Source organism: Zalophus californianus, chromosome 3, assembly GCF_009762305.2.
Source record: "Zalophus californianus isolate mZalCal1 chromosome 3, mZalCal1.pri.v2, whole genome shotgun sequence".
Classification (NCBI taxonomy): Eukaryota; Metazoa; Chordata; class Mammalia; order Carnivora; family Otariidae; genus Zalophus; species Zalophus californianus.
This window is the reverse complement of record NC_045597.1, coordinates 165,093,075-165,119,289: the sequence shown is the minus strand read 5'-3', so window position 1 is coordinate 165,119,289 and position 26,215 is coordinate 165,093,075. Positions and strand designations below refer to the sequence as shown.

General features: G+C 41.7%; 1 protein-coding gene and 1 non-coding gene across 12 annotated transcripts in view; one reads left to right on the top strand and one right to left on the bottom strand.

The window, feature by feature from the left end:
- The window catches only part of PARD3B (par-3 family cell polarity regulator beta), a 1,014,396-nt gene that overhangs the window by 45,580 nt on the left and 942,601 nt on the right, over positions 1 to 26,215 (bottom strand). For all 11 annotated transcript variants that reach the window (XR_003519077.1, XM_027589187.1, XM_027589179.1 and 8 more), the window contains one exon: positions 9,040 to 9,119. Coding sequence is in view for 10 of the 11 variants with exons in the window: in XM_027589187.1 (XP_027444988.1) it covers positions 9,040 to 9,119 (80 nt within the window). In the remaining variant the exon portion in view is untranslated. The remainder of the gene's footprint in view (positions 1 to 9,039; positions 9,120 to 26,215) is intronic.
- Positions 14,558 to 14,710, top strand: LOC113921180. Its single transcript, XR_003519576.1, has one exon. It is a non-coding gene; the product is annotated as a small nucleolar RNA SNORA62/SNORA6 family (small nucleolar RNA).

The following is a 26,215-nucleotide window of genomic DNA, read 5'->3' as shown; positions in this document are numbered from 1 at the left end:
CCTTCGCCTTCATTGTTCTTGGTTTGATTTCCTTTTCAAACACAATTGGCTAGCTTAGGAGTAAGTATGGCATCTTTGAAACCATCTGCAGGCAGATTTTGGTGAATAAAAATGGAAACTAAGCCTAGTGATTTTACTCTTATTTATGCCTGCTGAAGACTTCATGTGTTCATGCCTTTGGGGAGGCACTTGCTTTTTATCCAAAATGCCTGCAGGGTTGAGTGATGTGGTATCATTTTAAAGAACCATAAAAGATGGCCCTCACACACACATACAAACCGGATATGGCAACGAATTAATACACTTGGTTTATTCAGAGCATCTCTGCCTGCGGTAGGTTGACACCAGGACAAACTGAGGAACTTGGGCCAGGGGATGGCAGCAAATGGCTGGAGAGCTGCAAAGGACAGAGGGAGGCAGGTGCAGAGTGAGAGCATCATGCAAAGCCCTTCAGCAGGCTCAGGAAACTTACCACGGTCATCCAGGGCCATCCAAGCTTCTGGCGGCAGATGGTGGTGACAATACAATAGGAAAACATCAAGAATAACCAAAGACTATGAGAAATTACAGAGAGCAACCCTCTCCATGGAGCAGCTACCTGGGTGCAAAATAAACTTTTTCTTTTCTTTTGGCTGGAAAAGTGGGGAATAAATGCTAAAACTCCAATAGGTGTAGGAGGGAAAACAGGGAAGTCTGTTTACCAAGCTTAACACGTTTCAAGTTCAAGGTAATATCAGAGTTGGCGCCGCTGAAATAGCAGGCACACCCTTCTCGTCTAAAAGGAGTATTGAACGAACAGACATGTCATAGGTTAGAATTTTCTAGGGACAAGGAGGGAAAAGGAAAGATCTGTGGAATTTAATATATGTGGTCCATCAAGATTCAGTGAAAACTATTTTGGGGACATCAATACCGTAATGGGCCTTAACGTGTTTTAAATCACTAATCGTCTAACTAAATTCATAATGGAGGCCCTCCACTGAATAATTAATATTAAATATTCTAACTGGCATCAAGGATATATTGGCTATGAGGAAATGATGAAAAGTTTGATTAAAATGGACTTTTATTGGAGAAACGAAGTGACATAAAAATGATATGGCAGTAGCATTAACCCCCTGATCTCAGCTGTTTGGCATCTTGAGGCGGTCTTACAGGCTAGGGTTTTTTGCATTTTTCAGGAAGTTTGAGTCGACAATGGAGATATCTTCATCTCACAAAGAACCAAATTGCTACTAATTCCTCATTTTGTCCCCCGCATGGAGCGAGGTGGTGTCCAAGGAGCCAAACAGGTAGCTGACTCAGCATAGCAGGACAAGCAGAGACTAGATTTTCGGCAAAAGGAGCCAGAGGCGAGGGGATGGAATCTGGTGGGGTAACAGCACCTTCCCCGATTTTCAAAAGGCATTATGTTCTGTCATATGCAGGTGCAAGAGATACGATCTGGACAGGTTCTTTAGCTCATTGTAGCTTCCCTCCAAAGTCAGGGCAGTGATCACAGACTTGAGCACTAAAAGGTGGCCTTTCACGCACGGAAAGTCAGTTCAGATAAAGTTGTGCCACCAGGAAGGTGTCAGAAAGACGGGCCATGATTAGCTGGATCTAGATGCTGTGCACCAGGCCCCTGTCTAGTGCCTTGCGGAGGAGTCCCTGGAATGGCTCCCCCCCCCCCGCCCCGGGGGGCTGGACATCTGATTGCTGCCATGCCGGCTGGGAGCAATGCATATATGCTCATGAAGCCTCTTATTTGAGAAACTGGCTCTGTGGCAGAGAAAAGTACTCAATTAGGCAGCATGGAGACTTTGTCCACCTCCACAGGCCCAGATGGCTGAAGCCCCACCCACAGCGGACAGGCGCTCACACACATATACACCTAATGTGCCGATCGCTCACATTTTCATTGCACTCACTCAATCCCTAGCTTAGCTTCAGCAAAGACCAGTCCCATGGCATTGGTGGAAATCTTTGCAGGACTCGAATGTCACTGCCATCTGCTTGGCAAGTGCTATAAAACAATGCAAGGTTGGCAAAGGAACACTGAATAGCTGTGAGCAGAGCAGAAGCTCCCTCGAAGAGAACCAGAGCAATCAGGGAGGGAGAAGGTCTTCAAGAAGTCAGGTAAATGACAGTCGAGGGCATAGAGGAGGCCCAGATAAAATGCTGTCAGGGATAATACAATGTAGTAGGTGGGGTGCAGGTCGCAAGCTTCAAAATTAGCTGCGTGCTTGTGATTCAGTCTTACTGGGTGGGCAAAAGCATATGCAGACAAGAAAGCTGAAACCGACAAAATGAACCAACTGAAATGTTAAAGCGGAAGTATGTTCTTATGGCATGTTCTTCTGATCTGAACACAATCCTACCCAACACGAAAACACTGGGAACACACTTAGGAAGCAAGTTTATTTTGGGTTCCTAGGAAGCAAGCATAAGCTGTTTGCTCCTTCTAAAGTTGCTCTTTCTACCCGAAATCAGTTCTAGTATGTTGCTTCTCATTACACAGCCAAGTTAAAGCTGCTTGAGACGATCGGAGACACATTTTTCTCCCTCTCAAGTAATTTATGTAATGTGGGTTAGAGCAACATCAGGACTGGGAGCCAAGTACAGCCTGAGCAGGCCTCTGTCCTGCATCAATCTCAGGAAAGGGAGTCTCTCTGTCCTCGGGAATGCTCACGCAGCTTTCTACCGGAAAATGTCTTATAATTTTTTTTTCCTTCTGGGTAGACATTATTCTTAATCTTAAAGAACCAAAGTACCAGTTTGCAGATACTGCTTTTTCAACTCTTGGGAATGTTCTAACAAAACAGGATTCTCTTTTTGGTAGACAAAGTATATTGCTTAATGTTCATCTAGCAATTATGCATTAAATTGTTCATATTTCAAGGGAAGGACCCAAAGGGATGGGAAAAGAATTGATTTTGTGACAGCATTACAGAGATGGTTGAAAGGCATTACCTAACCTGTATATTAGTAATGTTCTATGTCATATACAAAGATGAATAAGACATAGTCCCTGTCCTCAAAGGTACTTACAGTTGAGGGAGAAAGACAAGAATGTGAGCAAATGATACAAGGGAGTGTGATAATGACAGTTTGATTCTTTTTTTTTTTTGTAAACTTCATATTTTTTAACTATTTGGGCTTAGGCTGCATGTATCATGACTCTTTACCTTTAAATATGTCAGTCAGTGTGTAATTCTACAGAACGAGGATGTTTTTTTTTTTTTAAGATTTTATTTTTAAGTAATCTCTATACCAGATGTGGGGTTTGAACTTACAACCCCAAGATCAAGAGTTGCGTGTTCTATTGACTGAGCCAGCGATGCACCCCCACAGAGTTTGGTTCTGATTCTGAGCTGGATAACCTTAGTTCCAGAGGCTAAATGTACAAACTTGTAGCCAGACTGCTTGGGTTCAAATCCCACCTCTGCCATCTCTAGCTCTTGAACTTGGGCCACTGTACTTGTGCTCTTGCCTATGAAATGGGGATAATAATAGGGTTGCTTTGGAGTCACAGGGTTGCTGTGAACATTGTGTAAGTCAGTAGACATGAAGCATTTAGAAGAGTGCCTGGCACATATTAAATGCTCATTTAGAGTTGACTCTTTAGAAGTCTTGACTTCTACAGATTCCAGGGAAAAGAGATATTCTCATGAAAAATCAGTGTTATATTAGAAAACAGCATCCTGAAACAAATGGTCAAGAAAATTCAGAAGAAATTCTTTCCCATCACTTACTTATACAAAAACAAATCTATTTTCATCCGTATGTCAATGTATTAAAAACCTGTTATATACATGGTCCTGTGTTAGGTCTTGGCAGTGGGTGTAAAACATGGTGGATATAAAACAATATCCCTTATTTTGACGAATTTATAATCCAAAGGGGTGGAAAGGGACAGCAAAGCATCATAATCTAATCTAGGCGGTTTTCAGTGGCACTTTTTGGTGTCAAACAAATGTCATGGAAGTTAAAAGTACGAGGAGCTAAAGAAACATGCCATGGGAACTCTGAACTATCTGGGAGGTAGAAGGATGGAGGTGTCAAGCAGGCGTTTGTAACTGGGGTCTCAGGAAGAGTGAGATAGGAAGGTTAGCCAGGTTCATTTTGGAATTATCATCAGAGTGGTGAGAACTGAATCTGTGGGAATGAAGGCAGCTGCTCAGCGAGAATCTACACGGTGGGTGTCAGGGGGCGAGGGGGATAGAGGCAGAATCAGCCGGAAGTGGCAGTGTCAGAAGCCCGGGGCAAGAGGCCAGTGGGTGGTGTGGAAATAGAGCTGGTAGGGATGAGCCGCTCTTCTTAAGGTAGGAAATGTGGGACCTAGAGGAAGGAGGAGGGTGGAGGGGAGGTCTTTGTTTTCTCTGATGGACCGGAGTCAAGTGCATGGGGTCGTCCTGCCACCTGAGCCTTATATGAAACTCCCTATCCACAGGAATTACTGTTTTCCAGCATGTCCATTAGTACAACTTGTTACTCAGATCATATTGGTTTGCTATGTCCTCTTGCTCTTGACCATCTGGACCACTGGTCCTTCCCCAGACTTGGCTAATCCTTTAGTCTCAGGTATACCCCCAGCGTATCGCCATGCAGGTGTTGGCTCTCCCCTTGTCCATGCTGTGGGCTCTCAAAGAACTGTGCACCTGAACCTATGCATTTACAGTGTAGGCGGTGGGTGGGGGGAGGCAACTGCCAAGGGACTTCAAGATGCAGCCGACAGAGGGGTAGTTGATGGCACAGGATCTCCGAGAAGCAAGCAGGAATGAGCTCTGTTGTATGGGACTGACTCACTCAAGAAACACGTCTTCCCCAGAGATAAGATTAAAAAGAGCTAATAACACTATGAAAAAAAAAAAATCCCTAAAATATGTCAGGCAGGCTCTTCACTAAGGGTTTTGCTTACGTTACTGTACTTACTACTCAATACCAGCCCCCCACAGAGGCCCTAAGACCATCCCCGTTTGCAGATGCAAAAACTGAGACTGGAGCAGGTCACACAGGTGATGAGTGACAGAGCTGGGGCTGTAATTATGGCCTGACTCCAAGTTCGTGCCCTTGTGGTCCGTCCTCAGGAAGTGTGGTCAGTGAGGACAGCGAGTCTGAATTGTGGGGAGCAGAAGTGGAGGAGCTCATGTTGAGTGTCTCAAGGTCATAAAGGAGAGGAAGTGAGGTCATCTCTAGAGATGGGACTTGGGGGGTTTAGTCATCGTCACAGAATTTAACGGGAGTAGAACAGGGTTGGAATGGCCACTGTGGGATAGTCAAGGGAGTCGACGGCATGACTAAAAGGAATTCTGGACAGCAGCAGGGGCCCAGCTGGGGCTGCATAATGTGCAGTTTGTAGTGGAACCAGTGAAGGCATTTCTATGAGTTTTTCCAGCAACCTTTCACCGCCTGCATACATAAGACCACAGAAGAGATGTTTTTGCTCACTCCTTAGGACTCAACACTTGATTACAAGCCCGGAAGAGCAACATCATGTGCCGATGCCCTGAACCATCTGCAGAGAAGGACTAATGGGGTCCCATGGGGCCAGGGATGGGCCAGGTGGGAACAATGGAGGCTTGGGATGGGCGAGTAGCGTGTTCTCTGCTGCAGGGACTGACCACAAGGAGGCCTGTACAAACAGAGCGGGGCTGGGAGGCTGAAGTGAAAAAGCAGCTGCTTGCAAAAATACATACACTGATGTTCACACATTACAGCAGCCTAGGAAACGACCGCTTCCCTACTCACTCAGAGTGAGTCATCATTTGTGTCGGGCAAGAAGAAGGGAATGCTCATTTCATTGTGTTTACTACCAGACAACATGGGGGGCTGGACAGGATGGTAAAACATCGGTCCTGGTAAAAGGCTGGTGTTTGCTAGCGAGGTTGTATTACAACTGCGCTCTGCTTTCCAAAACACCACCCTCAGGAGACAAGAAATAAAGTCATTTTTCTTCAGGGGCAGAAGATTTAACATTGCTTAACAGTAATACTTAACATCCTTAGCCCTTAGCCTTAGGCAACATCCTAACTACCAAGTGCTAGGAATTGTCTTTTTCCCCCGGGCTGGCTAGGGCTCTGGCTTTACTGCAGGAAGTGACTTTTAGCCTGGCAGCAGTTTGCAGGAGCCCACTTTAAAGATGGCTGAATTCCACGAAAGCAGAGCAGGGGACTCTTGACCAGGGCTACTAGCTCACTCCCTGCCTGGGGAAGTGGGGCGCGGGAGGGGTGTGTGTACATCTTCTGTGTGTCAATGGTTCCAAATTTGGCATATAAATCAGCATTACTGAGATAACTTAAAAACTCATGTGATGCTCTCCACAAACCTCACGGGAACCAAATCAGGTAGGAGCACATTTAGTCCACTATAAGGTTGGCCACCAACTTCCCATAGATAGAACTATTCCTATTTTTCTCAAAGATTTATTTTATTTATTTGAGAGAGAGAGAGAGAGCACAAGCAAGGGAAAGGGCAGAGGGAGAGGGAGAGGGAGGGAAGCAGACTCCCCGCTGAGCATGGAGCCGGGGTGCAGGGCTCCATCCCACGACCCTGAGATCATGACCTGAGCCGAAATCAAGAGCCGGACACTTAACCGACTGAGCCACCCAGGCGCCCCTGAATTATTCCTATTTCTAATTAAAAATTTAACTCCATAAATATTGTAAAGTTCTCTGCCTCTGTGACAAAGAGGGGATGCGGGGCCTACAGAGATGCGCCCCCCTCTCTCTTCTGGCAGAGGGAGAGAGCAGTGGAGTTGCTGTGATTCAGTCTACTGAACAGTAAAATCTCCAGGGTGGGAGAGACTAGAAAGCCAGGGTAAATGTCGCTGGCACACGGAGCTGGATCAGCAGTGGGTCCCCTGCCTCTGCATTCTGCATCTTGTTGGTTAAATATGGAGCCCCTCATGGACTGGAGGCACATCGGTGAGGATGCTCTGCATCTCCCCTTGAGATGCTGAGATGGAAAACTGAGCTGGAACTGCTCCATTTGGAAACTAGTACCAGGGACCTCTCATGCATTTGTCTGAGCTCCATTTACTGTCCATCATGGTGACTTCTGGTTGCCAGGTAGCCACAAAGGTCTGTTTGCTCATGCAGCTAATCACGCCTACCACCACGCGCGTGTGTGAGTGCACTGTTGGTCAAAACTGTTTTTGGTCTGAGATGCTTCCCTTCCAGCTACAGTTATATTCTTGGGGCTGGCAGGATTTTGTCAATTCATGCATTGTGATGATAACTCCAGAGCCACAAACAGCATAAATGTATTGCCTTTGTCAGAAAGCTCCCTCTGCAATGTTTAATCCTAAAATAAACTTGTTGAGAGTCAGCTATGATTGAGCATTTCAGGGCTTATTAGTAGAAAATAAATAGGAGTTGGAAATTCAGAGGACTTTCTGCTAATAATTACTAAACTAAGCATTTGTTGCATTGTCATAAAAAGTTGATTTGCTGCCTCCTGTCTGAGAGAGTAGGGTCCTGAGGATGGACTGGTACCATGTCTCTGGTTTCCAGATTCTCAGGGCTTGATACAGAGTAGATGATTAATAGATATATGGGAAATGAATGAGTGAAATTTATGGAGTTTTCAATGTTATTTCTGTGCTTTTGATTTGTACCAAAAAAAAAAAAAAAATCCATTTCTGCAGTCTGGTGCAAGTTGGCCAGGAAGATGTTAAACTGTTTCCAGTTTTTTCTTTTTTTCTTCCCTCTCATAAGAACATACTACTTTCCATCTGCCTTAACCACAATTTCCATACACTTCAACATTGAGAGCCAGAAATGTTATATTTAAAGCAAATTTTGGAGATGACTTCCATTTTTTTAAATGAAAACAAAATACTAGGCCAGAGAAAAATAAAGAGAGGAAAGAAATCAAGAATGAGAAAAGACTATGAGACAACATACAAAAAAAGAGAACAGGGAGAGAAATAATATACAGTTGTATAGAGGCTTTTAAAATATTGTTAGAGTATCCCACCCAATCAGTGTTAACAATTGGTTCTCCACTAGATTTGAGATTTTATTACTTTTGAAAATCAACATACTATTTGTAAGAGCAGATGGTCACTTAGGCTATGCCTGTTGCAAGATCCAGGATGGTATTTTTGTAAATTCACACACAGAATTATAGCCAATGTGAAACTCAACACAGTAACTCCCTCTGGGATAACACTTCAACAATTCCACTTTGATGAAAAAGCTCTATTTAAGATCCTGACCCCTCTTTTTAAAAGGAGATATTCTGTAACATTTCAGTTTTCTGGCTGGTATTAACCTTTCTTTGTTTGTTTGGTTCCCCCCCACCCCCGAACTCACGATTTCTCACACTCCTGCTTCACTCCCATAGTAGCTGCACTAGACATAATCTTGGAAAGTTTTCCTCTTTGTCATGGGCTACTGATAGCAGACCCAAATTATTCTTCATCTCAGAGATAAGAGCACAGGCCTTTGAGAATTGTATCTCATTTTCAGGGGTGTCTAGTTACAGTGTAAGTGGATCGTGTTGGGCCAGAATCACCAAGCGAACTTTTCCCACGCGATTATTTCCTTCCCCCACTGTGTCTGCACCTTTCAGCAATATTTGCTGACTGCCTAGCCAACCCGGTCACATTCTAAATCAAGCAAAGAACATCTTCCCAGGTTCACATTTCTCTCCAGCTTTTTAACACCCACATGAAGCTCCAAGGTTAAGGCTGGCTCACCCTTCCTTGGAGGTAACTGCTAGGACAGAGGATTTACTATTTTATTGTCCTTCAGCTTGGTGCAGGATGTTCAATACTATTTTTATAGCAATGGCTTAGGATTTCGATTCTGTATACAATATTCTTGCTGGCATGTTCAATTGCAATGATATACTATTTTCTTCCCTTAAAAAATAACCCACAACTGTTCCAATTATTAGCACAGTTGTGAAGATGGCACGAGGGTTGTCGCAGACGGCAGTGGGGAAAATTATATCATATTCCCCAATTCAAAGCCAGATTTCTATTTCATGTAGATTTCTCTAAAGACATTATTTGTAGGTAAGCTGGTGATAGGAGACCCCTGAGTGATCTACCTGGGTAAGGATGCGTACTGTCTCTCCATCCCCTCAAAGCGGACGTTGTGTGCGTTCCCATCTGGACCCTTTCCAGACACCTGTGGAGAGAAAAGTAATTAGAGATGAAGATCCATTATACACCCTGGTTACTGACAATGCATTGCAAAGTTATAATCAGCTGCTACTGCCTGCCAAAAATCAACCATGGAAAAGCAAGCAAGATCTCACTATTGCTATAGGAACTGATAACCAAGCCACAAACATGGCATTTCACAACAAAGTCACTTCTTTCAGAAAGGGTCATTGTCAAGCTGACCCCTTCCTGTCACCAAGCCAGGGAGATTCTATAGGCTATAAGACCATTTTTTTTTTCTTTTACATATGCTTTAGTTTTTAGAACAGTTTGAGACTTACAGAAAAACTGAGAAATAGTACAGAGTTCCTGGAACTCAATTTCCCTATTCCTAACATCTCACGTAAGTGTGGTACATTTTTTACAATTAATGAATCAATATTGATACATTATTGTTAACTAGAGCCCACAGTTGATTTGGATTTTTACCCAACCCCTTTCCTGTTCCAGAATTCCCTATTACATTTAGTCATCATGTCTCTTTAGGCTCCTTTTGGCTGTGACAAGGACAGTGTTTTTGTTTTTGTTTTTTTTCCTAATATTTTATTTATTTGTTTGAGAGAGAGAGAGAGAGAGAGAGAGAGAGAGAGAGAGAGAACACAAATAGGAGAGCAACACAAAAGGGAGAAGCAGACTCTGAGCAGGGAGTCTGACACAGGGCTCCATCCCAGGATGCTAGGATCAAAACCTGAGCCAAAGGCAGACACCCAACTGACTAAGCCACCCAGGTGTCCCAGTACCATATTTTTTAAAAAGTACCTTTTCCATGAAAACGTTCTTTACTAACAGACAAACAACTGTTTACTCCGCAGTTTCCATGAAGCCCTCCCTCACCCAAAACTTGCTTAGTTCTGTCCCTTAGGAACTACCACAGAGAAGTGATTGCCTCTTTTCTAACTAGGGTTGATCTTTAGTATTTTTTTCCCTTCCTTTGTACTTCCTGTGTTCACCTCTCTTCCGGTCTCTTCCATCAGCCTCTGAGACTCTGAAGAGCAGTGCCTGGCCCCAGTATGTTCTCAATAAAGTGTGCTAGTTCTGTGAATGTAAAGATTTTATACATAGTCCTTCTGCATCTACCATAGCAATCAAAACCAGGATGAACACATCCAGGTATTTAAAAGTACTTGTTGACTTGTCAATTCATCACCTGTTCATGTCAACACGTGTGGTTTTGTGGATCGCTTATGTGCTGGCTCTTATGCTGGGCTAGCCCTCACGGAATGGGCATGGAAAGGGTAAACAGAACACCTGGACCATTATAAGAAGGAAGGGAAAGTTTGCTAGTAAGCACAGGAAGAACCGGTGTCAAGTCAGTAGGGGAAATTTTTCTAGGTAGTATTCAACTTGCAAGTTATTTTCTTCCTGCCAAAGGTTCCAGCTCTCTATGAAACCACCATCCCAGCTTGGGTGGTGTGTGTAGGGAGGGTTTATTGTGAGAGGTGTTACAAAACAAGTATACACACCCATTTAGAGTCAGAAAGACTATTTCCAGTGTCAGATTATTAGAGAAGGCTCTTCAGAGTGTGTCCTGCAAAACCTCTTTATATTTCACCAATACATGGAACAGGAATGACCGGAATTATTTGAGAGGGCAAGAGTCCAGTGAATTACTGAGGTAAGGATGAAGACTGGCACATACAAACTTAGAAGCAACTGCAGGGAGACTGAGAATTCTCTGTATTAGGATAAAAGCCCTGATTTAAACCACTAACCTTTCTAACAAAGATCAGAGACAAGGATGGTATCAGACAAACAGGGGATAAAGAAATGTCACAGAAAAAGAAGGGAAGGATAGAGCTCCTGTCCTCAACCACTTCTATCTAAGCTCTGTTTTGTTTTTAACCTATTGGTTATGGAGGAAGAATTAGCATGAATACCAAGACTATGCTGACGATCACTTCATTGTGATTGTTGGGCATTATGCGTATGTATCCCTAGGATGGCTCTAGACATTTACAAGTAATCTTTTTCTGGTGGCCACAAAACTCCAAGTTAATACTTCCAGCACTGTTAGGTAGAACCGGCCTGGCCCAATGGTGGCCGTCCACATTCTGGTGTCTCTAGGAGGCAGCACCCCGGTGCCTCTTCTTTCTGGTGAGCTACCAGCATAAGAGATTATATGAAATGTAGGATGATCCCTATCTTAGGGAAGTTTTAGTGCTGTTGGGAAAACAAGCATCAGAAATGAAATAATTAAAGAATGATGTAGGACAACGTATGATCCCATGCCATTCAGGATGTTACTAACAGTAGTACAGGTGACACCGGGAGGTGTCAGGAAAAACTTCATGGAAGTAGCAGAACATAGACCAAAGATGGGTGGCCTGCTTCTATATCAAAACTTATTCTCTTCTTCACAAACTGTGTAGATATTTCATTATTATATTTATATTGTGCATATATCATGCTTCTCTATGAACATGACATCTTTAATGCAATCATGGACTTAGTGATTACTGAGCACCTATGGTATCCCAATGCCATGCTAGGCATATATTTAAAGGAATGAACAAGGGCTGGATTTCTTCATCGCGTTGAATATAGAGGAGACAGGCCTGCAAACAATTACGGTACAATGAGATCACTGCTAGAGTGTCAGCATGAGAGAGGAGGCGGTAGGAGTCTGAAGAAACAGATACCAAAGTCCACCTGGCAGAGTTGAAGACAGCTTCATATGGGTGTTGAAGCTTCATCGAAAACTTGAATATGAATGAGGAGAAGTTTTTGGGGGAAGAAGGTGTAGGAGTAGCAGGAGAAGGCATTCTAAGTAGAAAGAACAAAAATGAAACAATATGGAGGCATTTAAAAAAAGAAAAGCACTGTGTTTTCAGGGAAAGTCAAGATTTTGGTAAAGGAAGAAACAGAGCCTATTAAGGAAAAGGATACTAATAATAACACCGCCACTACTATTATGGCTATAGCCATTATTGCCACTATGGCAACTTTTTTCTTAATGGGCTTTGATTTTTTAGAGCACTTCTAGGTTCACAGCAAAACAGAGGAAGGTACAGAGAGTTCCTATCCCACTGCCCCACACACTCTGCCATTATCACCAACCCCCCAACATGTGCTATATTTGTTACAACTGATGAACTTACACTAACACATCATCACTCAAAGGCCAGAGTTTACATTAGGACTCACTATTGGGGATGTGCATTCTATTGTGTTTGAACAAATGTATGACATGTATCCATCATTATAGTATCATTTCCATTGCCCTAAAAATTCCTTATGCTCTGCCTACTCATTCCTCCCTCTCTCCAAACCCATGGCAACCACTGGTCTTTTTACTGTTTCCATAGTTTTGCCTTTTCCAGAATGTCATGTAGTTGGAATCTTACAGGGTGTAGCCTTTTTTATACTGTCTTATTTCACTTAGTAGTATGTATTTAAGTACCATCCATGTCTTTTCAAGCTTGACAACTCATTTCTTTTTAGTGGTGAATAATATTGCATTGTCCAGATATACCACTTTATCAATTCATCTACTGAAGGACATCTTGGTGGCTTCCAAATTTTAGCAATAATAAAGCTACTATAAACATTGTGTGCAGATTTTTGTGTGAAGATAAGTTTTCAATGAATGCCCTTATGTAAATACAAAATAGTACAGGTGCTGGGTTGTATGGTCAGAGTATGAAACTGCTGAACTATCTTCCAAAGCGGTGGTACCATTTTGCATTCCCTCTAGTGATGAATGAGAGTTCGTGTTGCTCCACATCCTCACCAGCATTTGGGGTTGTCAGTGTTCCAGATTTTGGCCATTCTAATGGGTGTGTGGTGATATCTTATTGTCGTTTTAATTTACATTTTCCTGATGACCTATGATGTGGAGCATCTTTTCATAGGCTTATTTGCTATCTGTATATCTTCTTTGTTGGGGTGTCTGTTACGGTATCTTTGGTCCATGTTTTAATTGGTTTGTTTCTTTTCTTATTATGGGGTTTTAAGAGTTCTTTGTAGTTTTCAGTAACAGTCTTTTATCATGTCATATGTGTCTTTTGCAAACATTTTTTTTTCCAGTCTGTGGCTTATCTTTTTATTCTCTTGACAGTATTTATTGCAGAGCAGAACTTTTTAATTTTAATGAAGTTCAGGTTACCAATTCCTTCTTTCATGGATCTTGCCTTTGGTGTCACATCTAAAAAAGTCATTACCAAAACCAAGATCATCTAGATTTATTTTCTATGTTATCTTCTAGTAGTTTTATAGTTCTGCATTTTAAATTTGGGTCAGTGATTCATGTTGATTTTTGTAAAGGGTGTAAGGTCCATGTCTAGATTCATTTTTTTTTTTAAAGATTTTATTTATTTATTTGACAGAGACACAGTGAGAGAGGGAACACAAGCAGGGGGAGCGGGAGAGGGAGAAGCAGGCTTCCTGCTGAGCAGGGAGCCTGATGCGGGGCTCAATCCCAGGACCCCGGGATCATGACCTGAGCCAAAGGCAGATGCTTAACGACTGAGCCACCCGGGTGCCCCTAGATTCATTTTTTTTACATGTTGGATGTCCAGTTGTTCCAGCACCATTTGAAAAGACTATCTTTGCTCCATTGTATCATCTTTATACCTTTGTCAGACACAAAAATAAATATTTATTTGGGTTTATTTCTGTGCTCTCTATTCTGTTTCATTGATCTATTTGTCTATTCTTTCACCAATACCACACTGTCTTGATTACTATAGCTCTATAATAAGTCTTGAAGTTGGGTAGGGTTAGCCCTCCAACTTTGTACTCCTTCAATATTATGTTGGCTATTCTAGGTCTTTTGCTTCACCATATAAACTTCAGAATCAGTTTGTTAAGATTCTTTAGAATCAAGAAAATAACTTGCTAAGATTTTGGCAGGCAGCACATTGAATCTATAGATCAAGTTGGGAAGAACTGACATCTTGATAATATTAAGTCTTCTTATCCATGAACATGAACTATCCATCCATTTATTTGGCTTTTCTTTGATCATTACTACAATTTAACACTTAACTTGATACTTACTGTTTGTCAGGCAAAATGCTAATGTTCTATTTTCATCAGTCCAGTCAATCTTTCCCATAACCCCAATGGTTGGCCCATTTTTAAAATGAGAAAACTAAATAGTTGCCCAAGGTCATGCAGCCAGTGCATGGAAAATCTGAGACAAAGATCAGGTCTGTCTGACCCAGAGTCCAAGCTCTGGAGATACCTTCATGGGCCACACCTTGGAGGAGCTCATATGCCATGCCAAGGAACTTGGTTTTACCCTTAGGTGATGGTGAAGTCATTAAGAATGACTACTTGATAAGTGATGGGACATGTTTACAGGGTGGAGAGATTACTTTTGCCATAGTGTGGAGGTTCCAGTGATAGTTTGAGCCAGAGATGATGAAGGCCTAACCTAGGGGATATACAAAAGGATAAAGGCCCGCACATTGTTAGAGCTTGGAGTGAGGCCACTGGCTGGCCAACGAACTCACAAGTGTAGGCAGCATGCTACACGAGGGGCGAGTCTTTCACCAACACCACCAAGGATTCTGGCCCAATGGGTGGAGTTCCATAGCAATTCTGGCTAAAAGTACGATTCAAATGTGTCAGAACTTTAAGAAAAAATGAAAACATTTTCAAATGGCCTGTGTTTTCTCCTGCTTTTCTCCATATTTCTTAACTGCCTGGGCCTCTCAGGTATTACTGGGCCTTCCTGCTTTCAGAGCAACTTGATGAATCCTGCTAAAAGGGAGCTCACTCAGTGCGTCTGCTGTGGTAGATGTTGGCCAGGCAAGTTCTGCGCATGCGTGGCACCATTTCCCATGAAAACCCATGACAGGTCGTGCCTGATCTGAACTTCTACAGGGTCCTGAAGAGATTGAAAAGGAAGAGCAGGCCGCTGCTAAGAAGGCTGTGACCAAGGAGGAATTTCCGCATGAATGGACGGCTCCAGCTCCTAGATTTACTGCTATTCAGCCTGAGGTCGCTGACTGGTCTGAAGGTGAGCAGGGGCCCTCGGTGCCTCTTCAGCAGTTCCCTCCTGAGGACTGGAGCGCTCAGCCGACCACTGAAGACTGGTCCGCAGCTCCCACGGCTCAGGCTACTGAATGGGTAGGAACAACCACCGAATGGTCTTAAGGTGCTCTTCCATGAAGGCAAACAAAATGGAACTAAGGTTGACAGAAAATAAACAGTTTCTTAAAAAAAAGAAAAAAGATAAAGGCAAGGGAGTGATATAAGAATATTAAGGGGGACAGGTTCAGTAGGACTGACTGAGGATTAATAGGAAGGATGTGCCTAGAATAATGTACAATTTTCTGAGCTTAGCAACTAGGTGGACTTGGTAATCATCACCAAGAGGGAATAAGGGGGGACCAGATTTAGGGGCAAGGGTAGCAGTGGGAGGAGGGGATACTTAGATATACTGAGCTTGAATGGGCCATCTGATGGTGGCGTCTAATAGATAAACGAGTGTAAAAGTTTGTTAACACTGAAGCCTGGGCTAGAGATGGAGAATTGGGAAATACCTGGCCTATGGATGGTACCTAAAACCTTGGGAAAGAGTTAGAATGCCCAGGGAGAATCTGTAGACACAGAACAGAAGAAAAGACACGCAATGGAAACAGAAAAGAATACCAATAATACTCTTAGGAACACTGTAATTTAAGGGGCAGACAAACACAAGTTGAACGCAGGAGGAAATCTGAGGAGGTTTAGACCAGCAGTTGGTCTGGAAGACAACTAGGAGAGAGCACTATGGTAGAAATCAAGAGAAAAAGCATTCCATGAATGAGGGTGTGGCCAACAGTGTCAAAAGTAGTCAAGAACTGCAGTAAGAAAAGGTCTGTAGTCAATAGGGTTTGTTGGTGTGCTTTACCCAAACCTCCCCCCTTGCAGAGTGTCACCCTGAACTACAGGGCTCAGAAAGCTGGACCGGCCTTTCCCAGAATGCCCTTGTAGTCAGTGTACTGGTCTGTTTTAAGATGGGCCATTGAAGAAGCCGCCACACTTCCACTGTTTATTCTGACAACAATGACTAAAGATGTGTTTGGCTTCCTTGGCAGTTTTAGCAGATGTGTCATTGCAGGTTTCTGGGGTGGAGTGTAGCTTTTGCAGCTAGCTTTGGAGCTGGCAGCACTAAAGATGGCTTCCTGATTGTGGCACTTTCCCAATTATGGTGGCTCCTGAGACAGGCATTGCTGTGTGGCTCTGGAACCAAAAGCTTTCTTAGAGAGGTGGCAGCAGCTCCCTTGGTAGCCTCGTTCTGTAGTGTGGCTTGAGAAATCATTCCTGAAAGCTTAGCCAAGATTATGTTTCTTTAGCTGTCCTTGAGATTCTGTAAGCCCATTAGTATGGCATAATAAATTTGTTCTTGCTTAAACCAGCTGGAGTGGATATTGTTCTCTGTAACTGAACAGTGACTAACATAAGTTCTGCAGAAGTGTCTGTGGGAATTGGCAATGAGATGGTGATCGGTGCTTTATCGAGAGTGATTTCTGTGGATTGATGGGGAGAGAAGGCAGGACTCCACAGTACTGAAAATCTTTATCGCTTCCCCCCAAAAAGAAAGAAAAACCCAAAACAACCAAAACCAAACACTGGTTGTACTGTCTTATGCTATCACGCTAAGAAAATAAGATTAATACTTTCAAGGAAATAAACATTTGTTAGTGTCTCCTAAGTGGAGTCATTTGCTATGTACTCTAAAACAGAGAGATGAGAAAAAGTCCTCTCCTTCAGGGACACGGTGTTAGTTAATGGAAATGATGGGAATAAATTTGTGTTCCATTATTTAAAAAACACATTGAACTGATTTTTCTCCCTAAATCATTGAAAGATGACCCCTGTTAACATTTTTAATAAATACATATTTTAAGGGCATAAAGTTTTCTCCCCCAACTATTTATTACTGGCATTTTGCTGTGCTACCAGATACATTTCACAAACATAAATTTTAATAGCTACATAACATCCCATTTATGGATAAATCATAATTTATCTAATCTCCTCCTATAACTTGATCAACTTTTATATTCTAATCAGAAATAGCAGCAATACGGATTATTATGTCGGGTACCAAGATTCTTGCAAATAGCTGCGGATTGAGGGTAGGAATTTGCAGATAGAGGATTGCCAAAGAGAAACTAATTATAAGTTGTAGCTAGGTCCTTAGGAAGTCAAGCCACTTTAGGAGGGAGTGAGGTGAAAGAGAACCGGCACAGGCATTTATAAGCTCATTTCTCATTTTACTTGGTGTGCACTAAGACTCAGAAATGTTCCTGCTTCCAGCACTCCTTATTAGGTAATTTCCCTCATCATAAAAAAATAAGGTCAGCAGCTTTGATCCAATTAATTTTTTTAAAGAAGCCCTTTATCCCACTTGGTATCAAGCAGGTTTTTTTTTTTTTTTTTTTTAATGTAATGACCTAAATATATGTCTGATAGAAATAATTTTGACTTGAGCCATAAGGGAAACCTAGTCTTTTCCAAAACAATGTAATGTTAGAACTTATGCTTAGATTTGGGGCATATTTATCTTTCTCTACTAATAAAGCTCAGGAAGAGAAACTTCAGAGAGCTTATTCAAAAACAACCAGAGAGGCCTATGCTTGGTGTACCTTGTGGTGGTGATCCTGTTTGGCTGGCTTATGACAGCCTCTGACGGCCTATCAGGAGGGTCTGGTGTAGGCGGAATGTTGAATTAAGATGCTTTTAGTCCATGGGAGTTCTCCCAATTTCATTCACTCAATGCCTGCTGGCTGGGATGTTAAGAGCCTTGTTAATATAAAGCTATTAGTCTTTTCTCTACAAAAGCAAGGAGCTTGCTGGTTACATTCAGGGTTCCTTAAATTAGTATGTATTTCTAGCTCAGTATTGCTGGAATCAGCAGTTTCACAAAGCAATATACCAAAGAGGCCATTTAACCCCCGATTTCTCCCATTTGCAGATTAATGGCAGAGGGGTAGATTTAATGCCCTTTCAAACATGTTTTAACAATTCATTACAAATAAAAGAATAAATCACACAAGATTTTCTGTAAATGTCTGATGATAAAAAGTGGAAACAATTCAAAATTAACATGTTTCCCAGTTCCCACAGGTTGGGACACGTTTTTGCCAATGTTGTCATTTATGTCCCCTAAGTCAATTTTCCTGAGGAAGTTTAAAAGCTGCTGTGACGGAAATGTGCCGCAAAGTTGCAGTCTGGCTGATTCACCTCTACACAACATCCTCATTTACAAATAGGTCCTGCTCGGATCCATTACACAGAAGTGCGTTTCATGCTGCCAGACCCATCATAAGATTAAGATGCAAAGTATAAAAATTTAGATGCCATTTTAGGAAACACGCCTTTCATTTCAAGTTGGTAACATGACAGATATTTTTAAGCGGTTTCCAGAAGCTTTCTTTTAATTACATTCCTCTTACTTAGCTATAGGTCTGGCTTGAAGATTTTTGAAGGAAACAACATGATGAAAATGTCTAAAGAAGTTTGGAACTTGTCTTTGAGCATCGAATACGAAGACATTGTGCTGAAATGCTACATATTTGGAGCAAAACTCACCATACTTCATTTAAACAAAAAGAAGCTAATCAAAATAGGTTGTAAATGATTTCTCTTTGGCAACGTGAAGTATATTATGCTGGAGATATGTATTCAGAAATATGCTGTCTAGAGAAGCAAAAGTACACACACTCTTTCAAACCATTATTTCTGAAGTGTTTATTTTCTCTAATTTAATTTCAGTAATTTTGTCAAATAACTGGGTATTCAGTTTATAGACTAGTTTAGAACATCTGCTAGTTTAGAAAATACAGCAAATAAAAATATTTTAAAAAATAACTCTTGGGGAAGCCTTTTAACCATTCTGTGCCTATATTTTCCTCCCTTGGAAAATGCTAGAGTAAAAATAAATTCTTAAAGTCCCTTCTAACTTATGTACATTTATAAAAGTTATCTTGCATATAGTTTCCACATTAAGTTAACTGCTTCCACCTCATTAATATGGTAACCCTACATCTGTAACATAATTATTTTAAAGGTGAATGACAAAGAAAGCAAAGTAATCTGGAACATTATAAAATTATAACACATTCATTGGGATTTCAGCATTCAGTCTTATGCTAGCATGACCCAAGTACTAGCCATATGTACACCGGGCCATGGCGTCTTGATAACCTGAATTATCTCTCTTCTGATTGTCTTCAGAGAAAATAAAATCAGACATCTCCTGCCCAGCTCTGTTTGTGCCTGGTCCTAAGATACAGTTACCATAGAAACTATGATTATGGATACGATTTTACAAATTTGGCTTCATCTATCAGATGCACTTTGCATGTGAGTGAGTGTGTGTGTGTGTGTGTGTGTGTGTGCGTGTGCGCGCACATGTGCATATGTGTCTTGCCAGTGAGCGTGAAGAGCACACTCTGGCTCTACATCTTTAATTAAAGAGCCAGACACCATCTCATTTCCTTTCCCCATCTGTCCACCTACAGATAGAGATATTGCAACACTGGCTGAAATCTAAACTTTTACTTGAGAGAAGGCAATTTCTGATGAAAAGAATGAAGAGAAGGTGTTAGGAAAAACATTACCCTAATAAATCTGTTTACCTGTCCTATATTTTCTAGGAATGGAGTAAACAGGAATTTAGTGGAGTCTCAGTCAGTAATATTAATCACCAGCAGCTAGTATCCAGTATTTATTGAATTTGGTTTTGACTCATTTCTTGGATGTTATGTGTGAGTTATTTATGCCTCAGCTGTTTTATTTTTAAAAATATTTTATTTATTTATTTATTTATTTATTTACTTACTTATTTATTATTGAGAGCGCGAGCAGGGTAGGGGTGGAGGGAGAGAGAGAGACAGAGAGAGAGAATCTCAAGCAGACTCCATGCTGAGCACGAAGCCTGATGCAGGGTTCGATCCCACAATCCTGAGATCATGACCTGAGCGGAAAACAAGAGTCAGATGCTCAATCAACTGAGCCACCCAGGCGCCCCTGTTTTATTTTTATTATACTCTGTGACAGTCAGTGTTCTTTACTCATTTTAAAAGAAAAAAGTTGACCCTCAAAATATGCCAAATCATAAAATGATGTAACAGTTTATTCATACTATTTCTTATGAGTTCATACTATCTCTTTTAACTAATAGGTCTTACAAAGGATATTTAGTGATGAAAGCTCTCTAGTATACTTAAAATATACTTGCATTTATAAAGACCAAACAATGTAAACATACGTAAAATTTCAAGCTTCTCATAATGTTTTGTTTTCCTCGTTCAGTCTGTGGGCAGGTTCCAGTCACTCCCATTACTAGAAAAAAGATGACTAGAAAGAAATGACTTTCTGCAACACTGTGCGATCCGTATCATGAGCTAGAATTAATGCTATCATTTCCATTTCTGCCTCACGTTACACACGAGAGAAGGAGAGTTCAGATAAAGTTAAAGAAATGTGCCAAAAGTTCATACAGTGGCAAGGCCAAGATGTGAACTCAGTCCACTCTCAATGCCGCTCATAGGTTGGCAGTGATCATTCTAGTTACTATAGCTCTAGTTCCCAAACAAAGAACAGAGACAAAAGACTTGAACGTTCAGATGAGCTTATGGGTATGGGGGCAGTGGGGTGGGATATGTGAAAACACGACCGTCTGCAAGCATTTTATGGCTGAGTAATACTCCATTGTATATATATATATACTACATCTTCTTTATCCACTCATCAATTGATGGGCACTTGGGCTGTTTCCATAATTTGGCTATTGTAGTTAATGCTGCTATAAACATCGGGGTGCATGTATCCCTCTGAATTAGTAATTTTGTATTCTTTGGGTAAATACCTAGGATTGTGATTGATGGATTATAGGGTAGTTCTATTTTTAACTTTTTAAGGACCCTCCATACTGTTTTCCACATTGGCTGCACCAGTTTGCACTTCTGCCAACAGTGCAAGAGGGTTCCCTTTTTTCCCCATCCTTGCCAATACCTGTTTTGTTTCTCATGTTGTTGATTTTAGTCATTCTGACAGGTGTGAGGTGATACCTCATTGTAGTTTTGATTTGCATTTCCCTGATGATCAATGATGTTGAGCATCTTTTCATGTGTTAGTTGGCCATCTCTGTGTCTTTGGAAAAATGTCTGTTCATGTCTTCTGACCATTTTTTAGTTGGATTATTCATTTTTTGGGTGTTAAGTTTTAAAAGTTTTTTTATATATTTTGGATACTAACCCTTTATCAGATATGTCATTTTCAAATAGCTTCTCCTATTCTGTAGGTTGCCTTTTAGCTTTGTTGATTGTTATGGTCATGGTCATCACAGCCAGACCACTGAACTCCAGTTTTCGGGAATAGTTACTGCATATAGCTGGAGGACTGATATATGCCTATATGTTAACTTTTGGTACACCAAAAGTAAGTTTTAGTAAAAAATTATGTTTTATAAACAAGAACAGGCTGTATAATGTACAGGTTTTTTTTTTTTCAGTATTCATGCACGGTGTCAGTCTATTAATTTCGTTTACACAAGACAAGTGAGCTTCATTGGAGTTGGGACAATTTTGCTTTCTCGAGCCACTGCATTCTCAAAGCCTGACATATCACCTTGTTCATGAATATTTACTGAGTTCATAAAACAGACGTCTCACACATCTACTCAGTGGCACTTAACAGAGAGAATCAGCTTCCATAATGGCTAGCTATCTTTTTGAACATGACCTGTTAAATAACACAACATGTATCATCAACATTTTTTTTTAAAGATTTTATTTATTTATTTGACAGAGAGACACAACGAGAGAGGGAACACAAGCAGGGGAGAGTGGGAGAGGGAGAAGCAGGCTTCCTGCTGAGCAGGGAGCCTGATGCGGGGCTCCATCCCAGGACCTTGGGACCATGATCTGAGCCGAAGGCAGATGCTTAAACAACTGAGCCACCCAGGCGCCCCATCAACATTTTTTTAAGGAGGTTTTTATGGCAGCTGTCCATTAAGTCTTATTAAGACTGCCATTCTCAAGCTCTTTTGTTTACATAGTTCTGATTTTTCCCTTTCCCTTAAAAATAATTTTTAAAACATACATTCTAACAATTCAGATTTAAACTTGGATCTCGCATGTAAGTCAAACCATTAGGAACCTCAGTTGTGTAATTGCTTAGAGTGAGGGAAGATTCCTAAGAGCTGAAAATAGTAGCATAGTAGGAGAACCTTACATGGTAGGACAGATTGCTGTGTCCACTGGGCACAGCTACTGTGGATCTGACAAAGTAACCTGACCATGCTACCATTAATGCTGAAATCACACACACGTTAGTCTGAAATTTGTATTAACCAAGTTAGTTTGCAACTGACTATTGTATCAGCAGAGTTCAAGTTCTAGAAAGATGAATGAAGACAAGAGGAGGAGAAAAAGAGAATTAAACAAATGACATTCTGAAAATCGATGTTCTTGTGTCAAAACCTGGTTTGAAAAACCAAACCCCCATGTCCATTTAATGATTTTCTTTCTTTCTTTCTTTCAGATTTATTTATTTATTTATTTGAGAGAGAGACAGAGAGAGAGAGAGAGAGAGAGAGAGAGAGAAGCCGACTCCCTGCTGAGCAGAGAGCCCAACATGGGGCTCAATCCCAGGACCCTGAGATCATGATCTGAGCTGAAGGCAGACGCTTATCTGACTGAGCCGCCCAGGTGTCCCCATTTAATGATTTTCTATTAACTAGTAGATAAAAGTTTTCAGTAACCTGTAGCGACCGAATTTTCCAGCTTTATCATCTCATCTCTCTCACACATATTCAATGACTTGATCCCGCTGGATATTTTATAGCTCCTGAACATGCACTTTGGTGCCCGTTCCAGAATGCTGGCTCCTGCAGTTTTGGTAACTCTTCCCATGGTCAGGTCAGTGCCCTAAACATATCAAGGGCTTAATAAATACTTACTGTGTGAATGAATATAGCAACAAATGTTGCTCTGATTGGTTGTATTTACTGACTGTGAAGGGACAAGAATAGGCAAAAGTAGGAGTAGATAAGAAAAACAGATTCTGTAGAAGGTGGTGAGAACATCAAAACAGTGGTGAACAGAGGAGGGAGCCTTGAAAGAGGGGTGTCGATGGAAAGAGAAATAAAAACCCGGAGAAACAAAGAAGTGTTGTAAAAGAGAAAGGGAACAATGGAAGGAAATAAGCTAGGCTATTGCAATCTGTTCTAATTTTTAGTATACAGATACTTCCTGCCCTGAGTAGCTCTCCATTCATCAAACTCTTGGGATCATTCTGAACACTGCCTACGTTTACCAGGCTGGTAATAAAACTTTGCTGGTCTGGTGAGATGTATATATATATATATATATATATATATATATATATATATATATAGCATCTTGCTCTCAAAGTCTTTAAAATGTGATTTTTTTTCCAAGTCAACATTTAAAGTTGGATTTGATAGAATCGTTTAATTGGGTATTGATTCATCTACACAGAACTCATTACTGAATTCTTCAATTTCACCAACAAAATTCCCTTCCAAATTATCTTTTATAAGCTGGAAGTCCAAGTGCTCTGGAAACTTTGCCAAATAAAAAGCTTTTAGGTTTCTAGTGCTGGCTGGACACAAACCCGTGGAAGAGTGTTGAAGAATAATGCATGCCTGCCAACTGCCAGATATGATTGCTTTTCGCATAATTAATGTCATTCTTGCTGTTCGAGTACCATTCCCATCCTCTAATAATTTCCATTAATAGAGGAAGTTTCTGCAATAATTTTTGCATCCTGAACAGCCACCGTGGCTTCTATAGACCTTTTAATCAAGGTAATGGCCATGAGTGAAGAGGGGGCAGTTAGAGATACTGCTATAACCCTGGGTTGCATTTGCTTCATCACTGTTTTCAATCTCCAAAGCCTGTCCAAAGAGCTCATCGTGTTATTATGTCAGTTAGACCTTGGTGTTTTGATTTCAATAGCACTGAACTATACGAACTTATACTATGAAGAGAAGAGTGTATAAAGCGAGTGTATCGGGCAATCCATCTACTCCCAAAAAACTCTTAAAAGAGAGTGTTTTTAAAAAAGCAACAACAAACGATGAGCAGATGCAAAGAGAAGCTCAAGTCCTGTAAAATATGATAATTGTATAATACTTCAAGCTGAAGCTTCCAGTAGCGGAAGTGATAGACCAGCTGCAAATCATGCCCCTCAACCTGCCAGTTCACACTGTTTTTCATTATGATGTTGCAAAATCAAGAACTCCGTTCAGGCTATAAAATTATGCAAATATACCGAGAGCAACAACAACAACAAAAATCAGCCCAAGTTTCTTATACGAGCCAAGAAATGAATGTAGCAGGCGCCTGGGTGGCTCAGTTGGTTAAGCGACTGCCTTCGGCTCAGGTCATGATCCTGGAGTCCCGGGATCGAGTCCCACATCGGGCTCCCTGCTCAGCAGGGAGTCTGCTTCTCCCTCTGACCCTCTTCCCTCTCGTGCTCTCTATCTCTCATTCTCTCTCTCTCAAATAAAAAAATAAAAAAAAATCTTTAAAAAAAAAAAAAAAAAGAAATGAATGTAGCATAATGGCAGAGTGGCAGTCTCCCCTACCAGGGAGGGGTGCCATAGCTGTGGCTAATGGGGTCTAGAAATGCCGTCCTGGACTTACCCTCTAAGCTGAATACTGATATTTAAATGAGGAACAAGGGCACAAGGAGACCAGCGCCGAGAGTCTCCCCTCTGTTCCTGAGCAGGTTTGCAAATTGTGAGTCTCCGCCAAAGCCTCCTTCTCTGCCTTCGATGCTTTGAAAACACCTCTAACCTCACTGGGCCTCATCATGATGCCACTTGAGCAGGAATCACTTGCTCTGGACAGTGACCTGGGGTGAGGTGGTGGCTTCAGCTTTGGAGACTGTGTTCAGTGACCTGATTAAAGCTTGCAAGCCAGGTCCCTATGTTCCTGAGGAGATAGTACAGAAACAATGCTTGTGCATGGGTTTTAATAGCCATTGTGAACATAAAACACAGCTGGTCATTGATTATAACAGCTGTGCTTCCACTTGGTGAAAAATCTGGTGGAGATGCAGGCGAGGACAGGGCCAGGAGCATGGGCTGGCTTTGGGGCTTGGATGCACGGGCACCCAACCATGCAGCCAGCAGCATGCACACAGGCTTCCTCTAGAGGCCAAGCCCTAAGGGGTCAATGCCAATTTGCAAACTATCTGTCATTTCCAAAAAGTGCTCACTGTCTAGTTCCTACATACATGTAGGATGAACGATATGTCACTACATATGATACTCATAAAGGATGTTGCAATGATCAAAGTCTGTGCTCCTACATTATCTGACACATCCATGCCACTCCTTGACCAGGAAAAAGGCAGGTGTTACAAATTCCTTGTAAGACTCTTTTGTTTAAAGAGAGAGGCACAATGGGAAGATGATCCTGAAGAGCACCACTGTTCCTACAGAGCCCCGGGTCCCTCCATCCTAACTGGAAAGTGACTTGCTTGCGGAGTTTTTAACTGGACACTGAGTGGCGTGGTCTCTGGCCCGCACAAGGGGCTAGCACTGAGGTTAGGAGTGCTTCTTCCAGACAAGACTGGCTGGGCTCGATTCTCATCACCCACCCACTGTGTAACTTTGAGCAAGGTCACTTCTGAGCCTCGGTCTTCTCCCCTCATTGATCTCAGTTTTCATCATGAATGTGGTTAATAATAGTACCTACCTCAAATGGTGGTTGTGTGGATTAAATGGTCCGACGCATGTAAACTACAAAGTATGTATCATCCATATAGAGTGTACTTATATGTTCAGTCAATCTGAGTCGTTGCCAATGCTGCTGCAGTTACCTGGAATCTGATCTGTCTTTTAGTAAGGAAAACACCTGGAGAGATTTTTTTTTTTTTCCCGTTCTGTTGAGTTTATTTCTATGAACCTCTGCCTAGCCCTGGCTAAGCCAATGGAAGCTTCTTCAGTGATACTGTTCTAAAAACAGTCCTGGGAAAGAGAGTGAAGAGAGAAAAAAAGAGGGTGGTGGGGGAGAGGGAGAGAGAAGAGAGAGAGAGGGAGGAGGGTGGGAGAGAGAGAGAGAGAGGTTAAGGGTGGAGTCAAGG